General features: G+C 37.5%; 1 protein-coding gene and 1 long non-coding RNA gene across 5 annotated transcripts; one reads left to right on the top strand and one right to left on the bottom strand.

Annotated features, from left to right (window-relative positions):
- The first annotated feature begins 6,916 nt into the window (after positions 1 to 6,916).
- Positions 6,917 to 9,607, top strand: LOC103435620 (uncharacterized). Of its 4 annotated transcripts, none has more exons than XM_008374008.4 (4): positions 6,943 to 7,368; positions 7,540 to 7,618; positions 9,008 to 9,076; positions 9,297 to 9,607. In XM_008374008.4, exons 1-4 carry the CDS (start codon positions 7,112 to 7,114, stop codon positions 9,402 to 9,404), a joined length of 513 nt encoding a protein of 170 aa, XP_008372230.3. In that variant the 5' UTR covers positions 6,943 to 7,111; the 3' UTR covers positions 9,405 to 9,607. The 4 variants fall into 4 exon arrangements, with proteins under 4 accessions (XP_070679580.1, XP_008372230.3, XP_070679581.1 ...); XM_070823480.1 differs by having other exon boundaries at positions 6,945 to 7,368; positions 7,548 to 7,618; XM_070823479.1 differs by lacking the exon at positions 9,008 to 9,076 and having other exon boundaries at positions 6,917 to 7,368.
- A 5,855-nt stretch (positions 9,608 to 15,462) lies between these two features.
- Positions 15,463 to 19,751, bottom strand: LOC139196676 (uncharacterized). Its single transcript, XR_011581775.1, has 2 exons — positions 18,441 to 19,751; positions 15,463 to 15,734 (listed from the first exon to the last, which is right to left on the bottom strand). It is a non-coding gene; the product is annotated as an uncharacterized lncRNA (long non-coding RNA).
- Positions 19,752 to 21,647: the final 1,896 nt, after the last annotated feature.

The raw sequence follows: 21,647 nt of genomic DNA, 5'->3' as shown, positions 1-21,647 counted from the left end.
GAGTGTTGAAGTGATAAATCACTTAACGAGACGGAAACTAGGCAAGGACTTCACCTTTGTGTGCCTATCCTTATGGTTCACTAAGTTTATTGTAAACTATATGGTGAACAATAACCACACGCTCTCCAAATTGTTTGATGTGTATAACACAATTGAAATAAGTTTCAAGAAAGATAGTGGGAGTTTAGGGACCATGACTATTGTAGTCAAAGGAGAAGTCAAATGAAGAAGATTAAATTAACTCCAAGGGAACAAACTTTCTTTATGAAAGGATGGACATTGGAAGGGGTATTTGCAAGAAATGTCTTGCAAGTGTCAAGAACACACCTTTCAAAGGTGTTGTAAATTGATTTTGAATAGTTCAAAACAGTTGGTTCTTCTACTTGAATGCTTGATTCCGTATTAGTAACTATGTTTTACAATTGTTGTAAAAGTGTGACTAATAAGAAGTAGAAGATGTATGAGAGAAGAGAAAGTACTTCACATTCGGAAAGTGAATCAAATATAAATCTCTGCGAAAGCAGATGGTACTTACTTCCTCATATGAACTACCAAAGAAATTGGAAAAACCAAAGATTGTCTTTACATTCCAATTTTAAGGAATTTAATTCCGTCACTATAGTAGAGATGGATGAATGTTTTGTTTGACAAAACATTGTTCTTTATTAATCAATGATTGGATTATGGTAATCTAATTGATTGTCTCTATAGTAGAGATAATATGGTGGTGTTAACTGTTTAGAAAATAATGATGCTTAAAACCCAAAAGGTTGCAAGGAAGTGACTAATCCCAACTAAAGTTGTGATACCTCTAAAACATAAATTACGAGTTGGTCATAGATGGATACTATGGATCGTTAGATCCGGATCCAATACCTTCTTATTAAAAATTGTATGGAGGCGAAATGTTCGAATCTTTATTCTTTTGGAAAGAAGAAAGAATCACAAAATTGTTGAGGTTAAGTCACTTAGATGTTAGTGGCACTTGTCCACAACATAATACTACTCGTGTTATATGACATTCACCGAAGATCACTCTCGGTTGGACTATAGTTTATTTTGAATAAACACAAGTTCGAATACTTTGCAAAAGGTTTCAAAGAATTCAAGAAATGTAAGTTGATGAGTAAGACGTCTAAAGTATTTACATCCTTAGATTTGATCCAAGGAATGGTAACACTTTAGAATAGTTTTCTTGAAAGATATCAAGGAAAATAGCATCATAAGATAATGAATTTCTCCTTTAGGAGAAGAACGAACTCGAATAAGATTTAGTTCGTTAGATGTTATCTATTACCCATATATAGGATATATACTTCTAAAACAATATGATTGTAAATTAGAAGATCTTCCAATATTTTCATGACTCCATAAGATGTAGTTGGAAAGAAAGACAAGTCTCAAGCATGTTAAGATTTGGGGTTGTGTGCTAATAAGCAATATTTGTTTGATAACAATCTTGTGGGATATCCTTAAATTAACTTTTGGATATCGCTTCTATAAACCAACTAACAAATGTTGTTTTGTTGGGTAGTTCATTGTAATCTTACAATGTGATTTGCCTAAGAGCAAATGAACGAGAGATAGAACTCAAAGAATGGGTTCTTTGAGAGACAAGAAAGTAATCAATAAATATAACAACCTAGTTCCTATACCAAAAGCTCCAAGGTAGTCGAGAAGGATTTATAAACCGTCTAAGTTGAATGGTTTGAACTTTATGACTATGTCATAGAGTTGCACCTCTTAATTCGAAAGAAATAAGAATGAAAATCCTTATGACTACATTGAGTGTATATATGATATATACTCAAGGAAATGGTAAAGTACCATTTGACCCGAAATAATGAAACCTTCATAAGCTAATTGGTAGCTTAAGGTAACTACAATCAAAAGGATGGTTGACTTTGAAGAAACCATTTTTGACGTAGTCTTGGTTTCAATTAATTCGAAGATAGCTAGCTACAACTAAATGGTGATTCAATGTTTGGACATAATATGGGTTTTCGAAACCATTATTAAGATAGTCTTGATAATATATGTCTAAAAACTATGAATCACAAGACATGTAAGTTGTAGAGATCCATCCATCATGAATCTTAGCAAGCTAGTGAGAGTTATAAGCGTCTTATGAGAGAAAGGTCAAATCGTTTGATTTCTCATAAAGATGTAAATGAATCTTTTGTTTACTAGGTTTACAAAAGATTAGTGGGAATTAATCATATTCCTAAATTTGTATATATATATATAAATATATATATGATATATATGAATATATATATGATATATTAATTTTGGAAATGAAAAGAATACTTCTTCGTTAAAGTTATGACTTTAAACATTCTATAACGATAGAATGTATATGGGAGACATAGTCTATATACATGGGATAGAAATCTATAATGATAGATTTTTTAGGATATAATTGGATTATATCAATTCCTAATAATAGACAAAAGATGCTAGGAAGTTTCTCATATGATGATAAACTTCAATTAGAAGGATGACTCTAGTGTGACTAGCAAGTTGCCCTTCTCAAAGGGAACGTGCCCTTTTGACTCCCAAAGAAATAATGCGTAAATAGAATCCTTTATGCATACGCATAAAGGTGATTTATGTATTTCATATTGTATGAAAAAAAAAATATTGATATGAGTTGTACCTAGAACGGTACAAGACGATATCAATGCAAGCCCAGGATCAGAACCATGGCAACTGTCAAGTGAGTCCTTAAGTATTTAAGAAATACTAAAGGATAAATTCCTCAAAGATCGAGGAAGAATTAGAGTAACGTAATGGAAGCGTAAATGTATTAGATTATGAATCTAATCCATCATTGGATGTTTCTTCATTATGAATGAATAGATAATCAAATATCTCTTTATTATGACTAAAGAGATATTTGGATGGAAACATTAAAGTAATGACTTTAGTGTGTTCTATTATGAATGCAAAATATATTGCCATATAGAAGTTTACAACAATGTTGTTTGGATGGGAAAGTTCATTTATGAACTCTCTATTCGGTTCCAACCAGAAAGTGTTTGACACTAATGGGGCGATAGCTCAAGCCAGGGAATCAAGGTCTGATCCAGGTCCGAACTCAAATGAGAGACTGAACCACATGATTAAGAATCATGTATAATGGTGACGTCGTTATTCTCAAGGTTGCTTCTATGGATAACATATAGATATCCATTGTCTAGGCCTACTACTCAGCCATTTATGAAATGACTACAGAAGAGGTATCATCACTGGTGAACAAGCTGATTGGCTCTAGTGCAAGTGGGAGATTGTTGGAAATGTGCCCTAAAACCAATCATATGATGATACTTTACGGACATGTCACATGTTAAACTAATCTAGTTTAATATCAAGGGCATAGATTATTGTTTTAAGCCATCTCATATAAATGTTATATGCTTAAACAATAAGTCCAAGGAATATGTGATTGGGAGAATACAATCTAAAGAAGTTAGATTCATGAGACAATTCTTTCGTAGACACATCCTAAATGTTCCTGATCATAGGATTGCCAATTGGGCATTGACAGTCCGTTAAGATCAGTACGTACTGTGTCTTCTCTCAGGGAAAGTGACTAGTCTCGAGTCATTGGTGTGTGTGACATCAAGACAAGTACGTAGGTGCTCAATAGAGAATGAGTTCACTGAAAACGATCAACGAAGAGTTCTCATATTCATGTCACATGAGAACTCATGGTTGGGATAATGCAAAGTAGTCCTTTGACCTGAGGCATCACAGTTGTCTTGTGGTTAAGTCCTTAATCTTTGATTATGTCAAAGTCACCCCATCGGGGTGTCCACGGCATCGTTGGGGTTAAGCCACTTAGTCATGGAGGCAAGTGAATGTGCAACAAGGGATCTCTAACCTTCAAACCGTTTGCGGGAGAATACTCTATGATATGATTAAGAATCTTTGGCCAAAGTATGAATGAGATTTAGGAAAGCGTTCCAAATCACATTCAAGGTAATCATATAAGCACACGAATCACATTGGATAGTAGACATGAATAAATAAACTATCAAACCAAACAATGTGGTCAAGAGTATTGTATTAGAGAAAGACCGTATTGCATTTGTAATCCTAAACTGAATAGGTTCTCCAACTCTTCTGATTAGCTTGGGTAACCATGATATGCTGCTAGGTGTCACTCATGGTTTGTGGAAGCCCTAAACGTGTGTAATCACTAAAGGGAGAATTGAAAGTAAGTTTCAATTCACAATCGATGTGAAATGGTTTTAATCGCCCACTGCCTCGCTGAAAGGAACCTAATGGATCGTACACCGTGTAAGGTGAAGATTGAAGAAACAATGGAGATGAGTAAGAATAATTAAATGGTTTAATTATTGATGGCAAGGATTAATTAATATGTTAATTAATCAAACGAATAAGTTCGTTAAAGACCTCGGGATAGTTTTTGGACCTTAAGGCCCAATAGGCTTCGAACGTCAAGCCCATTAACTTAAGTTGTATGACAACTTAATGACTAAATATTCACAAAGGCCCAAACAACCCAAATACACCCTAAGGCCGGCCATATTGTTAAGGGTAGTGAACTTGGACTTATTTACAAGTTTGCCACTCAAATGAATAAAGGTATAAATATGACTTTATAGCCAAAATTCATTTAGGGTTTGTTTTGGAGAAAATTGGAGAGAACATGTCTCTCCATTTCTCTCTAAAGAGGCCGGCCCCTTGGAGGGTGCATCTAGCAATCCCACTACTCCAAGGTCACTCATTTCTTCTCCAATCTAACCTTGGTGAAGAGACTTAGAGGTTCTCAATTTTGGGAACTTGGAGAAACCTTTTCATCCATAAATCCATAGATTTAAGATGCAAGGAATGAAGGCCCTCTCTTTGGGTGATTAGCCTTTGCTTATGCAAAGAGGAATCTACAAAGGTATAAATCTCAACTCACTTTGTTTTGAGTTGATTAATGGTTCACCAATCTACTAGGCTTTGAATTTCATGGTTAATGTTTTGTTTTTGAATGCATGCAAGCATGTTTCCGCCTTTTAATTGTTAAATGCATGCTATAGATGTTATTCAAATGAACATGTTTTCACCAAATTATCCTTCACTACCGCCCATCATGTGGTTTACAAAACATGGTCGGAAAAAAATGATTTCTCTAGCATCACTAAAAAATAATTTAAATAGTTGAAACAATCAAATGTAACAGCTACAACACGCTCTAAATCCTAGCCATTTGCAGGTTTCTTTTTCTTTTGTAACTTAATACTAGAATAGTGGTATTCCTCTTGGTTCGATCGTCCATCTAAGGGGTTTAGGGTATTTGTTTTGGGCTCTTTAGGTTTCACTAGACTAGACTGGCTTATTAGTCCGTATTTGATTTGAGTCGGGACTATTTTTAATGGGATTAAGTTGGACTCGTTCCAACTAAAAGCTTTGCTACCCTGTCTTAGCGAGGACCCTCAAATAGGATCGGATTGCTAATCCTATCTCTCTAATACTTGCGTTGTTTGCTATATGCAAGCATCCGTTGCCAAATTCAGTCACCAAATCCTGCTATCTCGCCAATTTCCATCATCCCACGAACCCCATCACCAAATCATATTGTCTTGCCTATCTCCTTCGTCCTGTGAACCCAACCTCCTCTTTGCTTCACATTGATTTCTCTCCCTCATAAAAAACCCAACGAACCCACAGCCCAGATTTCCCTTCTTTGCTTCACGGAGGAACACCTGGCTGGATCTGCTCTGAATTTGATCCAACGCTAAGAACTGGAATTGTAATTCCAAAGAAAAATATCAAAATAAATTCAAAGTTTCATACTTTGAACAAGAGAAGAAGAAAGCAAAGTAATTTGAGTGAAAAGGAAGAAAAAGAGGGAGTGGGGAGGAAGACAATGGGACGAACAAAAAAGGGAGTAAAAGAGGGAGAGGGGAGGAAGACGACGACGAAGAAAAAAAGAGGTTAAGAGAATGGAAGAGGAACCACTTAGTACTACGGTCTAGTAGTATTCCTCTTCAAGTACTACGGTCAAGTGATATTCCTCTTCACTTGCAAGTGAGAGGTCTTATATTTGGTTCTCGCCAAAGACGAATTTGAACCATATTATTGCTAGTTCATTGTGAGGCTAAGTCTACCTCTTTCCTCTTAGTGTAGATAATATGGTTTTTCAAAAAAATAAATAAATGGAAGAGGATTTAAGAAAATAAATAAATATACTAATATTATAATATTACTAGATATTGATTAAATAATATAATATTAAAATTTGTTAATTGTCCTGCTTTTTAGTCAGACACAGCACCAAACGCATAACTAAGTTAATCCCACCTTAGTATAGTCTAATCCAATTCAGTTTAATTCCTGAAGCTAGTCCAGTCCGAGAAGTCCGGTGCAACAAATGCACCCTTATACTCTACGAGTTATGACTACCTAGGATTGGGCATTAAAAAAAAAAAAAAGAAAAAAAAACTAATTCTTAACCGCTCGTACTACATAGATAGTTTGGCCTTTTTTTTTTGGTGGCTAAACCAAACCGCACAGACCTTAATCAGTTTGGCAATCGGTTCCTAAAATTCTTAGGAAGCGATTAATCGAACCGACCCGCATATATTTAATTTTAATTTTTTTAATCGTAATTAATACGTGTAGTAATATGAATGGTCAGTTATTTATGAGTTAACGTGTTTCCACCACATAAAAACAAAACCTGATTAGTTTAAGAGTCCCTTTGAAGAAGAACAGGGGCACCATTTGGAAAACGCAGCAGCTACTGTTTTGGTGCTCTCATTGGACTGCTTCATTTGTGATTTCTTTTGAGCAATCACTTGTATTAGTGTATTTTCGTCTTCATGCAAACCTAGAACCAATCCAAATCAACTCGCCACATTTGGTTAACCAACCTAATCGATTTTAGATCCAACTTGGTCAATTTCGGTTTGCAATTTTGGCACAAATCCGACTCAAACCAACTTACACCCACCCGCATGACTACCTTATCCAAAGTAAGTGACTACCAGAAGGACCTCAAGTAAGTTCCCATTATACCCTCCGTCTCCAACCCTGCTGCTGCTTCAAAACCTCAGTGGGCAATTCTTGAGACAGAAAAGCCCAACTGGCCATGGCAATGCACTCCTTACTTCACCTTCCAAAACCCACTTTCCCGCGCAAATCCCTTTTCCCTCCGCGCCCAAAACCTCAAACCCAACCGCCAAATTCCCACCATTACCCCAAAATCTTGGTGGGTGTACTCGGGGCTGGTCTGACCCTGGCCTTCGTCGGACCCGCCTCAGCTTCTGAGCTGCTGCCCTTGAATGAACCCTCCAATGCCCTCTCGTTGCCCACCTGGGCCATTCACGTTTCCAGCGTCGTTGAATGGTGAGAGAGAGAGAGAGAGAGAGAGCATTTCTCTCTCATCTTCTTGTGATTTTTGCAAATGGGGTTCCGTGAATTTGTTTTAAATTTGCATTTTCTTGTTAATTGGATTGAATATTTCACACTAATGGTTTGTTGGTTTGTTAATTTGAATTTGGTTTGTTTGGTTGTAAGGGTTACAGCAATGGCATTGGTGTGGCAGTACGGGGAGAAGTCCGGGTTCGAATCTTGGAAGGGGCTGTCTTGGGGGATGGTGAGTTTATATTCCAGTCCTACAAATTACCGTAATGAATTTTCGATTTTATATGGTTGTTTGGAGCGATCAATGGTTGAATGATAAAACCAATTAGCAGAAATTGTTATCATGAATAATGTAGAACTTGTTACTCCATTTAAGTACTTTTAAGATTGTTCCCTTTGTTCCACTAGTTTTTCGGCTGAAACCGTACTATTCATATCAAATAACTAAATATTTTTCCTATTGCTAGTATAAGTGGGGAGATTTGCAATTGAAATGAAAATCACAGTGGAATTACATTACATAGGATTTTCATATTCCCTTTTGAGTGAATGTCTGAAGCGGCACGCCTGCGTAGGAGCAGAAATTTGACTAATGTTTTCTGTTCTTCCTGTTTTGTGTTTATTTATGAGATAGGTAACATGAACTTTATAGAGGAATAGAATGAAGTGAAAAACAAGGAGACACTCAATACTACTAACATAGCACCTAGGGAAAACTAACTATGAGCACAAGCCTAGCACACCAACCGTCAACCTAAATCTCCCTGTGAATCAGGAAGGACGATACTAAAAGGAATGCTTCTAAAGTGTTTAGGCAATGATTCCCAAAGGGGGGATTGAAATAAAATTAAAAAATCTCTGCCTATTGTCAAAGATCCTACTTTTCCTCTCCAACCGCACAATCCAAGTAGAGGTCAGAACTGCAGAATACCAAGGAGGAAAAGCTATCTCGTTTGCCCAAATCCCCATAAACTCAGCAAGAAGTAACAGTTTATACCAAATGTAGGAACAATCTACTAAAAAATTTCCAAGTAAAGAAGACATGTAAACACGTATGCTTCAGCTGACTCATCCTCGTCTTTACACAACACACACTAGTGAGGAGATAGCAAAAGCATAGGGCCTCCATTATCATGAGCCACCAACCAAGCAAGATTTGAACGGGTCACCAGTCTTCCAGAATGGTAGATTTCCGTTACCTGGTACTTCTGTGCCAACCATTGTTTACTTGAATAGATATCATCTTTGAATTTCTTATTTTTGCTAAGTTGCTTGGAAGTTAGAATATAAGGGCACCAACAAACAAGCTCACAAGTTACAACTTAAGTTTTTTTTTTTTTTTTTGAGAGAGAGGTTACAACTTAATTTGGCAGCCTCATTTCTACTTATTAACCGACTTTACAATTCAAACGGACTAGGGACTCATATTTTAGAACTCGGCTTTTATCTTATTTAGTCTTAAGTCAAAAGTTTAGGTCTCCAAGTTACTATTTATCCCTTGGGGAAGAAAATAGAGTTGGGGGCCGGCTGGTTAAGGAGATTTACATAGAGCTTGCTTTGCAGTTTGTGTAAATATTCAAATGTCTACTGTCTCAGTTTAACTTTTAATTGACTGGTGTAGGTTCCCTTGCTTGGTGGAGCATTATGTGCATGCACATGGCATTTCTTTTATAACTCTGATTCTCTTGAAGTAAGCACGGCAGTGTCTCTTCCATGTTTTTACAAAACTTGATATGTTTAAGAGGCGGGGAAATGAAATAACTCAAACTAAAAACAGAGTTTTGATCTTGATCATAACTTGTTAACAATCAATAGCTAGATTCTTATGAATTTGTCCCTTCAATTACAACAGCAACTGAATTTGAGAAAAAAATTCTACATTGACTTTGGCCCTCCTCAATGAGTTGCAGGTACTGGTTGCTCTTCAAGCAGCCCTGACAGTAATAGGGAATGCCACAATGTGTTTTGCTGCATATCGTATTTACAGATCATCCGAAGAACACTCCAAGAATCTTTGAAATTTGTATATATGGAAACACAAATCTAATTCCTACAAGGTAATTTATCTCGTTGTGTTTGGACCCAAAATTACATTATCGGCCCGTGCAAGACCATTGAGTGAGCATTGCTCCCAACCGTTGGATGAAAAGTGAAGATAATTTGGTTATTTTTAAAGGATAATATTATGGTTTTTATCATAATAATTATTTTTTAATATGAATTGTCTTGGCATATTCTTAAACAGGATAGATAGGATGCATATTATATCCCCAAGCAAACGCTGTAGTTCGAATAGGATTGGAATTCTTGTCATCGTATTGGTGCATCATGGGTTTGATCAGAATTGTTAAGATGCATGATCTTCATGCATGCATGGGATAATGATGAGGTAAAAATAATGTGATGTGATAATCACGAGTGATGATATTGCGATCTGCTTGCAATTAGCTTTGCATGTTGAAGCGTGTGGAATTAGGTATCATGGCTGGATGAGTTGTTTTAATATTAATGGAAGGCCACGTTATTGGGCTCGACATACGCGTTGAATTTCTATCAAGAAATTTAGGTTCACAAGGAGATCAAAAGGGATTTGGTTTGGTCACTGGTGGTATATCAAGAATATTCCGATAGCATCACGATGAGACGGGTGCAATTTGGAAAACGTATTGGCAGGTCGCAGCTAAAAAGTATGAAGGAGACCTCACTGCTATAAATATTAGATGATGTGCAACATGCCAACCCCTCCACTTCAACACACACTGTCATGGGCAAACTCTCGCTCTACGCAAAACCTCTTAACAACCTTGAGATTTTTATTTTTCTTTTTCACCAACACATCTCCAGTTTTGATATATAGTAGTGTGAAGGCAATCGGCGACACCTTCAGTTTGGATAAACAGCAATACGTCGAGGCTGACTGATTACCTATCCAAGTCTCGATCGAGAATGATTTTCGAATCCTTACTGGCAGAGGTCATTTCATTAGCCTTCTCAACGAAGTGAGGTGTTACGACTTACTGGACTCGGCACATTGAATGTCCAGTTGCTTATGATTGGTTATTCACAAATGAGTTTTAGAATTCGGCATTCTGACGGTCGAACCACATTCACCATCAAGACATCTCTTTTGAGTACTTGTGTTTGTATAGTTTGGTACCAGTTCGGTGTGCCTATACTCTTACGAATGTAATCATTGTGACCGAACCTGGTGTCGACGATCCATGAACTTCGTAAAACTAGCAGCCTTGTCTTCAGGCTCTAGAACTTGAAGGTCGAGACGTGTTCCTTCCTCAACCGCAGTCATAAGATCAAAAAGTTAGCAGCGCGTCCAACGCCACATGAACACATTTTACTCTCCGGCCGAGCTCGGCCGACGAATTGGCACGCCCCACACACAACCGAAGGATGTAGTTAGCTCATTAGTTACTCGGCCTGCGCGCCACGTAGGCTTGGTAGTTTTTAGGGTCAACACCTTTTTAGACCAGTGCAGGTGACACGTTAAGAAAGAGGTAGTGATTTTTCTGTGTGTGCAGGAATCTGGGTGCAGAATTACGTAAGGTTCACTTAAATGATGGTAGAAACTCAAGCATCGATTTGATGTCACTGTCATTTGGAAGATTCCATTCAAAGTGTTGAAAGGAGCCTGACGGTCAGGTGCCACCATGTTTCGAACAGTAGGAGTTTGTCTACCAAGTAAATTTACTGGAACCTCTGTTGTACAATAGACATAGGGTTTCTTGCAATTCAATTAGTGATAGAAATTACAATCTTTGCGTATTTTATGCATATAACTTTATTCGTTATTCTGCTCCTTTATGGTATGCTCATCTACCGGTGATTGCTTTAACTGATATGATCTGAAACTGATAGAGCCAAACTTTTTGAAGCTTTTAATGTTATATACACTAGTTGAGCCGCTTCGTTAATCTTGATGTAGCTAGCGCCTTGAAGACAATTTCTGTATTCTCATCACTAGTTGAACTTCTTGTTAATCTCATTTTAATTCGCTCCAGAGGCAACGCAAGTTAAGACATAATTAGTCCGAACCTATGCAAAAATTTTATCGTTGTGCAGCTTATATGCTAGTTCTTGCATCAGAAACGGTATACTTTTCTTGATTCCACTATTGGTAAGATGGCTTAGATTTGTGATTAATTTGCCATCATTATCAAATGAAAGCTAGAAGTCACTTTTATGGTTTAGTACAACTTTCAAATTGCTTTGAAATTGTGGCAGGCATAGTAAAACCCATTAATTTTCCAGTCATTCGGAAAGTTAGATGTCCTTTTTATGTTATGGTGCAATGTCTCCAAATTGCTTTAAATTTGTGGCCTGAAATCCCACAGCATTACTCTGCGTATGTTCTTCCTCTTTGCGGTACATGTCAGTAAAGGTGACCTATCCAATTATCTCTGGCTTTGCACTGCTCCGCTTAGTTCAAGTGGTTAAGAGTATTAATTTTGCTATGAGGTCATGGCTTCAATGTTACTGTCGTTCAATGCTGTGAGTGTATTAGGTGTTAGACTTGATTTCCAATCTCAGTCATTCATTCATATATGATTTAATGCTACATAGGATTGAAAAAACTTCTGTATTGGAAATGTTCAATATTATACATATAACTAGGTCACATGAATTGTTTGCCACTCATCCTGAAGCCAGATCTGTGATTGAATGGGTGACTTAATAGTTAAGAGTCTATTGAAAGCAACATTGATGTAATGCCAACAATTCATGTGAATTTCTGGGTGAGCAACTCAACTCTCCAAGAGGTATAAACTAATATACTACGTGCATTTACTCTTAATCACATGTTCATGATCACATGCCCTAAATTTTAAGCTGTTAAATTGATCAGCCTAACGTAATTTAGGTCAGTTGGATCAGGGTAATGTGTCTGTTCCTTGCATCGAAGTTCGATCTTCTTTTGCATAAATTAGAATGGTTTAGAATATTTCTCATAGAAAATAAAGAGAGGAAAAAAATGATCAGCCATGGTGAATGAAGATGTGGGAGAGAGGCCACAGGTAAGGTGAAATTTTCGATAGCCTGTCCGGGTCTGGAATGAATGGATAACTGTGGTTTGTCACCAGTTGTCCCCTTTTTTAAAAAGAAAAAAAAAATATGTGGGAAAGAGATACATTTCCAACTCATTTGTCTCACTTTACCCACTTCTGTTAATGGACTATTAAATATAAGTGCATTTTAGACATTTAAGTTTTTATACATTTATTTACCTCTAACCCTCTCAATTTTATTTTTAACAACTCTAATTCAAACACATAAATTTTGGGCATTTTTTAAAATAAAATTTGTGCACATTTGCTTTAAATGATTTTTTTTTGGTTTGGGAAGTTTGGATATGATAGCTTAATGGTAACTCTACGAACAAATTTTGGTTGATACAATGATTTTGTTGCTCAAAAAATTTCTATTGATTGAATAATTTATTTTTAAAAATGCCCAAAATTTATGCGTTTGAATTAGAGTTGCCAAAAATAAAATTAAGACTTGTTTAGTGTGTAGGCTAGAGGTACATAAATGTGTAAAAATTGAAATATCTAAAATACCCTTAAATTTAACAGTCCAATTAACAAAAGCGAGTAAAGTGAGACAAAAAAGTTGAAAATTTCAGTTTTCAGAGGATAAATTAAGACAAAACCAGTTTTAGGGTGTAAGCAGTTTTTTTTTTTTTGGGCCGGGGGGGGGGGGGGGAGGGCATTTCGGCTAATAAGCCTTATAGCAATGCATATGATTATTTCATTGGACTATTTGGATTTAGTGGTGCATGCATGTTGGTGATAGGAGCATATTTATGCGCCTTAGTTAGCTAGTTCTTATGCATTTTTGTTATGTTTTCTTCGTTAAAGTAGTCTTTTAAGCTACTTTCATGTGTTTTCAGGTTAAAGGACGTATTACATGAAATGATGCAAGTTGGAGCTTTTGGAGCAAGAAAGTGAGCTTGGATTGAAAAGGACATGCTTGGAACACAAGGTTGGGATGGAATTGAAGAGTTGAAGATTTGAGGTTTCCTACTTGATGTAGGAAAGCTAAGCCTAAAAGTTTCCATTTTGGGTTGATCTTTCCTAAACCGGAATTGGCAACCAAAGTTTCTAAAAGTTGGAAGTTTCTATTCTTGGAGGTTTCTATTTTCGTGAGTTTCTATTCTTGGCTTTGGGCTTTTAGACGACCTAAACCCGAACTCCTTGTGGACCCTAAGCCTATGCCGCACCTTTCCATTCTAGAAGGCCTATTTTACAAACCCTAGCCCTAGCCCACTTAATTGCCGAACCCTAGGCCTTTGCTCATTAAAATTCTGATTGCTTAACCTATTTTTCTGATGGATTTGTGTTTTAAAGGCCCTAATCTGATTTGCTAGGGTTTTTAAGTGCCTATATATATATTTCTACACCCTAGCCGCACAGATTATTCCCTCTACACAAATCAGAAAATCACCATCACCCTAATCCCCTCCTTGCCGCAGCCACCACCCATTCCAGCAACCTTTCCCACCTTTTGCCGCAGCTTCCATCCATTCCAGCACCATTCCACACATCCATACACCATTCTCCACCTCCATAAACCATTTCCACACCTTGCCGCACCACCATACTATCCTATCTACCTTTCAAAACCCAAAAACACATCCAGAAAACTCCATTCACGCCAGAACCTGTCCCTCACCTTTGCCGAGCCCAACCTTCACCCAACTCCATATTTTCTGACCCCAAACCTTCCTAGCCGTGCCCTACACCCATCCTAGACATTTTTCCACCATTCTCCCTAGTCCAAAATCATCCAATACTACCCAAAAATCCCCTAAACCCTCTCTGCCGCAGCAAGGAGAAGAAGAAAGAGGAGCTTGCTGTGCAGAATTCAAAGTGGAATTCTTTGGCATTTTAGGTGTAATCTTTCTTATGTCTTCGATGTTTCAATTCAATAAACTTTGTGTTGTGAGTATGAGGAACTAAACCCCCTTAGTTGGGGGGTAATTCGAAACCATGTACATGCTTGCAAGATGATTTGATTATATTCAGTTGTTATTTCATAAGTTGTGAATTCAATTCGTTCATCTATTTGATTGATAACTTATTTGTGTATGTTGATTGAGAGTGCACGCTTAGTTTTCATGCATGAATATGATGCTAGATTATGAGGGAGTTTCACCTAATAGTTACAATCTTATAATCACAAGTAGTGAAGATCGCTTGAAAACGATCGCGTTGAATGAATTCTTAGCATAAGTTTCATGCAATTCATAGTAACGAATGCTTCGTCAATGCTTATGTTTTTCATAAAACTTAATGATTCGTGCTTGTATCTCTATTATGCAATTCATGTAGGGAACTTGTAGGGAATGTTTTGGGTTGTCGTATGCAATCATCCAACTTGATAAATTCTGGAAAAACTGAGGGTTAATTAGTGCAATTCACGGTTAATTCGGGGCATTGAGTCTTTATAATTTATTGGAAGAACAACTGAAAATCGTTTTGTTTGCAAGTGTGACATGTGTGGAGAAGAACCTCCTAACTAGCCTTTTAACCATCTATTTCACCAAAATCGTTTTTACAATCTGCCCTATTTCCAATCTGTTTTCTTTAGTTTAATTTTCGTCAAAACAAAATCCCCCTTTAATTTGAAGTCTTAGATTAGTTAGAAAGTGTTTTGATTTGTGTTTCTAAGTATTTTGATTCAAGTTTTCATCAAATTTCGTCCAAATTAGTGTAGGTGCTCAAAACTGCCCAGAAAGTGGTTTTTAGGCAGTTTTGAGCCTTCTAGTTGCTGTTTTGGTTTTTAGGTTTGTTTAAGTGTTTTAACTTTTAGTTTTGCATTCTTTGAGTCTAGTTTAGTGTTTTTAACTTTGTTTTTGAGTGTTTAAGTCAGTTTCCAAGCGTTTAGCAATCCCTCCTAATCCCCGGTCTAGAACGATCCCTACTTACATCTTTGCTACAATTTGACAAAAAGAGGGTTTAATTTGTGTGCTTATCTATTTCGCATCAGTTGGTCAGATTTCTTTCAAATGTGTAATCCAAGTAAGACAATTTGACATGTATGACATCATACTAGACCATGTAGTTAGAGAAAATATACCTCAATCTAATTTATTTATATTCATTTATGTAATGACTTACATAATACATACATGCGTGCATGCATGCATGACACACCCCGTCCCGAAGGAGGGTATGCTGGCCGTCACGTGAGAGTGACGTAACCATTTACACAGTTCGGAAGCTTTAAAGATACAATTACTAAGATATAACACCCAAGGGTGAATCCTACTTTTGTGAATTCTGTCAGAACATCGTTGGATTCCTCGTGGCCACCAAAGCTCTACTAACTTGAACCTGGAGGGGCGCAAAACAAAATTGAGTGGGTCAGTAAAACAAAGTTTTTCGAAAACTTTTCATTTAAAACATTTCTAACCCCTCGTTGTAAAACCTGTATACTTTCCCAGAAAATAGCATATATATATAAACATATATATAAGCAAAAATCTCAAATCATAATCCTTTAACACTTTTCAGAAAAATATGCCATGCCAAGTGTCAAAAACATAATCAGAATGCAGCAATATCAATAAGGTGAAATAATAAGTCAACCGGAGTGAAGGAAAAATTTTGTCCTAGCTAAGAACAAGTATGAACATTTGAATACATATGCTAGCAATTAACACTTTAAAGTAGGCATGCATCCAAAAACAATTCATAAAACCCATGACTTTCAAAGCCTAGTATATGGTGAACCAAAATAAACTCTTTAACAACATTAAAGAGAAGTAAAGATTTAGAGTTTCTTTACCCTTGAAGCTCATCCTTGTTTACACAAGGGATTCACCCAAGTGGAGGGCCTTCAAGTCACCTCCAAGCTCCTTGAATCCTCCTTGTGTTTTCCTCCCTTTGGTGCTCCTTTGAAGATTTGAGAAATAAGGATTTGTTCTCCAAAACACCAAAAGCTTGATGTCTCTAATTCTCTACACCAAGGATGTATTTTGTGAAGATGATATGGATGACTTAAGGAAGAAGAGATTGCTAGATGTCCCTTCCTTTAGTGGCTGCCCTCTTGGAAGAAAATGGAGAGAACGTTTCACCCAATTTCAATTAGAAAACACCTTAATGAAAATAAAGCTATAAAATTCCTTTTATACTTCATTTCTTTGGTGAGTGGCAAGCTTGCAATTAAGCAAACTTGCAATTCACCCTAATGGCCGGCCCTCCTTATTGTTATTGGGCTATTTGCCCATTTTGTTTTAGTTGTCATACAACTTAAACATAATGGGCCTTTTGGACCAAAACGCTTTTGGGCCCCGTAACCCAAAACCAACATATAAGCCCAATACGAACCTTTCGTATAATTAATTAACTAATTAATTAATCTTGACCATTCTTCAATTAAACCATTTAATTGCTTATCCATTTCATATAATTTCTTCACATACATCCTTACTCGGTGTACGATCCATTAGGTTCCAATTAGCGAGGCAGTGGGCGATGTTACTCTTAACGATCGATTGTGAATTGAAACCACATTTCAATTCTCCCTTTTTGTTGATTAGTGTTTGCTAACCATTAGGGCTTCCACAAACCATGAGTGACGCCTAGCAGCATATCATGGTTACCCAAGCTAAGTAGAATTGGTTGGAGAACCTATCCAGTTACAATTACAATGCAATACGGTCCTTCTCTAATACAATACTCTTAATCACATTGTTTAAGTGATAGTTGGTTTCATGTCTACTATCCAATGTGATACTTTCCTATATGATTCCCTTGAATATGATTTGGAACAAACTTCCTAAGTTATATTCATTTGCTTTGGCCAAAGACTTTTGAATCATATCTTAGAGTATTCTCCCTCCACCATGGAAGGTTAGAGATCCCTTGTTGTACATTCATATGCCTACATGACTAGATAGCTTGACCCCAACAATGCCGTGGACACTCCAAAGGAATGCCGTTGACAGGATCAAAGATCAAGGACCTAACCATTAGACATCGATGATGCCTCAGGTCAAAGGACTACTTTGCATATTGCAACCTTAGAGTTCATACATGACATGTATGTTCGAACTCTCTTTTGATCGTAGTTCAGTGTACTCGAGTACTCTTTCGAGCACCTATGTGTTTGTCTTAGTGTCCAACACCAAATGACTTGAGACTAGTTATACTCACGATTGAGTCAACATAACACATACTAGCCTTAGCGGATTGTCAATGCCCAATTAGCAATCCTATGGCTAGGAACGTTTTAGGAATGAACATAAGAGAAAGGTCTCGATAATCTAACTCATTAGATCACTTATCTCTTAGAATAAATACATTCCTTGGATTCCCTTATTGCTTAAACACATGATACAAATAAATAGTGATTAACAATAAGATTGCCCTCCATTAAACATATAATAGTTTAACAGAATAAGTATTCCAAAAAGCTATTACATCAAATGAGTGGCTTTGTGGGCATACTTCCAACACGGAGACCCTACAATGGTCCTGTACGGCTGATTCTAAAGCTCAACATCCAATCCAACCGGAGTCACCTCGGTGACCTGTATGGTTTAACTCTGCACGTCACTCGGAACTACATAAAGTAGTCTGTACGATGACAGGTGTATAAATACGCTCTAGTGCTTCTCACATCAATCATCAACGCGCATATCTAAGGTCACCCACCAGTCGGAACCCCTCTAATGGTCTGTACGACTGGCATGTCGGAACCCTCACATGGTCTGTACGACATCCACCTACTTGGATCCAAGGCGAGCGTGCGGTGTGGTGAATAATAATATAAGCACTAACACCTAGGGGCAGGTTATGAGCTTTTCAATGCAATTCATGTAAAATAACTCATCTGAATAATAATAAAACTCACCTGTGCGTCCACCGTACCAACTCACATATGTATATGCATCAATTATCAATTCATATAACTCATATCATCCATATCATTCATTTTATGCATGCATGGCATTTTAGAAACATACTTTCATTAAAACTCAATTTCTGGGAAAATTCATAGTATATAGGTATAAATAGAAAGTATTGCCCACTCACCTGGAGTTCGCCCAACAACTCCCTAGCACCACACATCAAGGCGTCATGACGATCAGCGCCTAGAACAATAATCAAATCCAACCTCAGAAATCATGCCGATAGAATACATAACTTATATAAGACACGTCACTACATAGTTCGATCCGAATGATCTGCAACTCAGATTTCAAATCCATAACTTCCAGAGGTCCACAATATACCTCTTAGACAACATCCTAAAATTTCATTACCATCTAACGGTCGGATCTCCGTCAATTTCCAAAACTAAGTGACGGTTAACATTCTATTTTATGAACTTACAACTCCAATTCCAGAAGATCCGTAAATCAGATTCCCAATCCGTAAGTTCCTATAATCCTCAAATATTACGTATTATAACGTGTCAAAGTTTGGTGACGATCCAACGGTCGGATCGTCAATTCACATTTTCACCTAACCACGTATCGAAACGAACTTAGATTCAATTACTCAATTTAAGTCCATCAATTATCAAAACTGAACCTATAACCTTAAACACATGCTAAGAATGACATTGGCGGGCCATTGGCCACGCGCCGCCGCGGGTGGTGGTTGGCCGCCCCGGTCCGCCGGAAAATTCAACTATTTCCAAAAATTACCAAAATTTGCAGATTTAAAGATCTCAATGAGTAGAGCAACTTTCATATCTGTGGCCAAGGCCAATTTGTCCTGGAAGAGCTCCAATTTCACCAAAATCCGTGCGGACCCTAGAATTGGGTGAGTTCCAATTCGACCTCCAAACTTGTTCCAACGCCCCTACTACCTATTGGGCTTTGTTCGAGGTCCTAAGGGGATGCTATGAGTGGTGGCAATTGGAAGAAATTGCTTCGGGATTGGGTGATTCGAAGCCAAAGCCGCCGCACCCCTTCTTGCGGTTTTCTCCATTTTCAAAGCCAAATCTCTCCAAATTTGAGATGGAATGGATAGAGAGGAAGGCTCCTAGAGTGTTTCCCATGAATTTTCTTGAAGCAATTCGCCGGAAAAACGGGTGAAAATCACCGAAAATCGGCATGGGTGCCAACCGGGTCAAAAATGGGCCAAGGGGATCCGGCCGATCCCCCGCGTCTCTCTCTCCCTCCTTTCCTCCTTTCCTCCTTCCTGGTTGGCCAGCCCTTCCTCTCTCTTCTCCTGATTCGTTGGACTCCCTCCTTTCTCTCCCGGAGCTCTGGCTCTCTCTTCTTCTGGTTGGGCAGTTTCTGCCCAATCCTAATATTCTTCTTCTTCTTCTAACGCACACACCCACACCAAAAACCTTAATTCATTTAAATTTATTTATTTTTGTTTTTCCTTACATCCAAGCCATCCATTTATTCTTCATTAAATCTGGGCCATCCAAATTTTAATAATAGAATTTATAAAATGCCCAAACTTCAAACTTTAAAATCTTTTTCGTTATAACTTCAAATAACGAACCGTCTGCGCCCACGCGTCCGTAACGACGAGTACTACGAGGATATGTCAAGAAAACAAATCTTAGATGGCACGACATGATGATTAACCTCGAATAATGCACGTACCTCAAAGGGCATTTTTGTAAAATCCTTTATTAAAACTTTAAAAATTCTTAAAATTAGGGACGGGCTGTCACAATGCATACATACAATCACCTATGAACTACATGTATCAAATAAAAACCCACATGAGTATTAATTTAGGATATATATATACACAAAATTATCGGGTGAGGGGTGAAGTTTAAAAAGTTTAAGGTCCCGAAAAAATGTGGACATCTGTTCGAGGTCTAAGTCTAGGGTTTGCAAGAAGATTATGTGAACTACCCAGAATATTCGTAGGAGAATTTGCACTAACCAAGGATTTGGACTACTCAAAATATTCAAAGGAGCTGTCACAGCCCGTCCCGAAATATTTAGTTTCGACGGTGTGAAATGACGGTTTTATCCTTGGATGTTGAGATTGTGATGTGTGTGACATACTTTTGGGATGTAGACCAATATGTTGAGTTCCTAAGTTTTGGACTCAATTAAAAGTTAAACTTTTGTTTGTTTTGGTTGGCGACCAAGTGAAGACACACACACACACACACAAAAACAACCCCGTGCACTCTCTCTCCTTTTCTCGACCTTCCTACCATTACGGACGAACACCAAACTCACATTTCACGCACAGATCGACGTCAAAAAGGTAAGATTCGAACTCCTTGCAAGTCTCTAAGTTCATGTATGCCATTTTTAGATAGTGAAACCTTCAAAACCTCGAGAAACCATCACCCCTGATTTGAGTACTGTTCATGTGGTCATAATTATGATGTTTCAGGGGATTTTAATCTCATAGGAAGCTTTAGGATGTTCTTACGAAGCTCAAAGAAGAAAAACCAAGCAAATTGGACATCGGGAAGTCGAGTTTGGTGAGTTTGAAAGTTGGCTGGAATTATCGTGCTTTCTCCAGCGAGATCCTGTGATTGTTAGAGCTTGAAATTGGTAAGAATGTGTTCTATTCGTTGTAAGCTTCAATTTGGTTTAAGTTTCATGAATTTTGGTGCAAAAATGAAGAAGTTAGAAGGATTTTTAGATTTTCCAGTTTCCGGCGACGGCGACGGTCGCCGGAGTTGGTAGGAGATGACCGAATATTCTGTCAATTTTGACAAAATATTCCTAACAGTGACTAAATGCGTTAGTTAAATTTAACGGAATATTCCTAATGGCCGTTAGGCCTCAGTTAAGGTTTGGTTGTGCGTGGGGGCGCGTAGGGCTATGCCCTTGCCAGCGCGTGACGGCTCCAAAAATTATTTTTAAAATTTGGGCGTGTTCCTGAGGTTGTGTAGATCACGTTGGTATATTTAAACACCCCATTTGAGCAATATATGAGAAGTTATTAGCCAATATTGGTTATGTGCTTTAAATTAACGATTTTATAGTCATTTTGCATATAGGGGAGACTTATCCCGAGGACAAGCGCAGTCAAGGGTGACTCGGGGGCTACGACCTTTCGACATACCAGTGAGTGGGCCTTTGGTTTTAAATATATATGTATATGCTTGGTATATTTCCCAGAAAATGTATTTAAATGAATTATGACTTAAATTGCCATGCCAAATGTTTTACATTTAGAATATGCATATGATGTTTGCATATATATATATATATATATATATATATATATATTTGTGGTGCTGTGGACGCTCAGGTAAGCCCCAAGTGAGTTTATGAATTGTGAATGTGAATAACGGTT

This window comes from Malus domestica, chromosome 06 (genome assembly GCF_042453785.1).
Source record: "Malus domestica chromosome 06, GDT2T_hap1".
In the NCBI taxonomy this organism is placed as follows: domain Eukaryota; kingdom Viridiplantae; phylum Streptophyta; class Magnoliopsida; order Rosales; family Rosaceae; genus Malus; species Malus domestica.
Note: the sequence above shows the minus strand (reverse complement) of the source record. Positions and strands in the feature narration are given on the sequence as shown.

Bases quoted from the DNA above. Each gene is read 5' to 3' on its own strand.
- LOC103435620 (XM_008374008.4), top strand. From the start codon at position 7,112: ATGGCAATGCACTCCTTACTTCACCTTCCAAAACCCACTTTCCCGCGC. The intron at 7,369-7,539 runs GTGAGAGAGAGA...TTTGGTTGTAAG, and splicing joins GTTTCCAGCGTCGTTGAATG to GGTTACAGCAATGGCATTGG. The intron at 9,077-9,296 runs GTAAGCACGGCA...AATGAGTTGCAG, and splicing joins ATAACTCTGATTCTCTTGAA to GTACTGGTTGCTCTTCAAGC.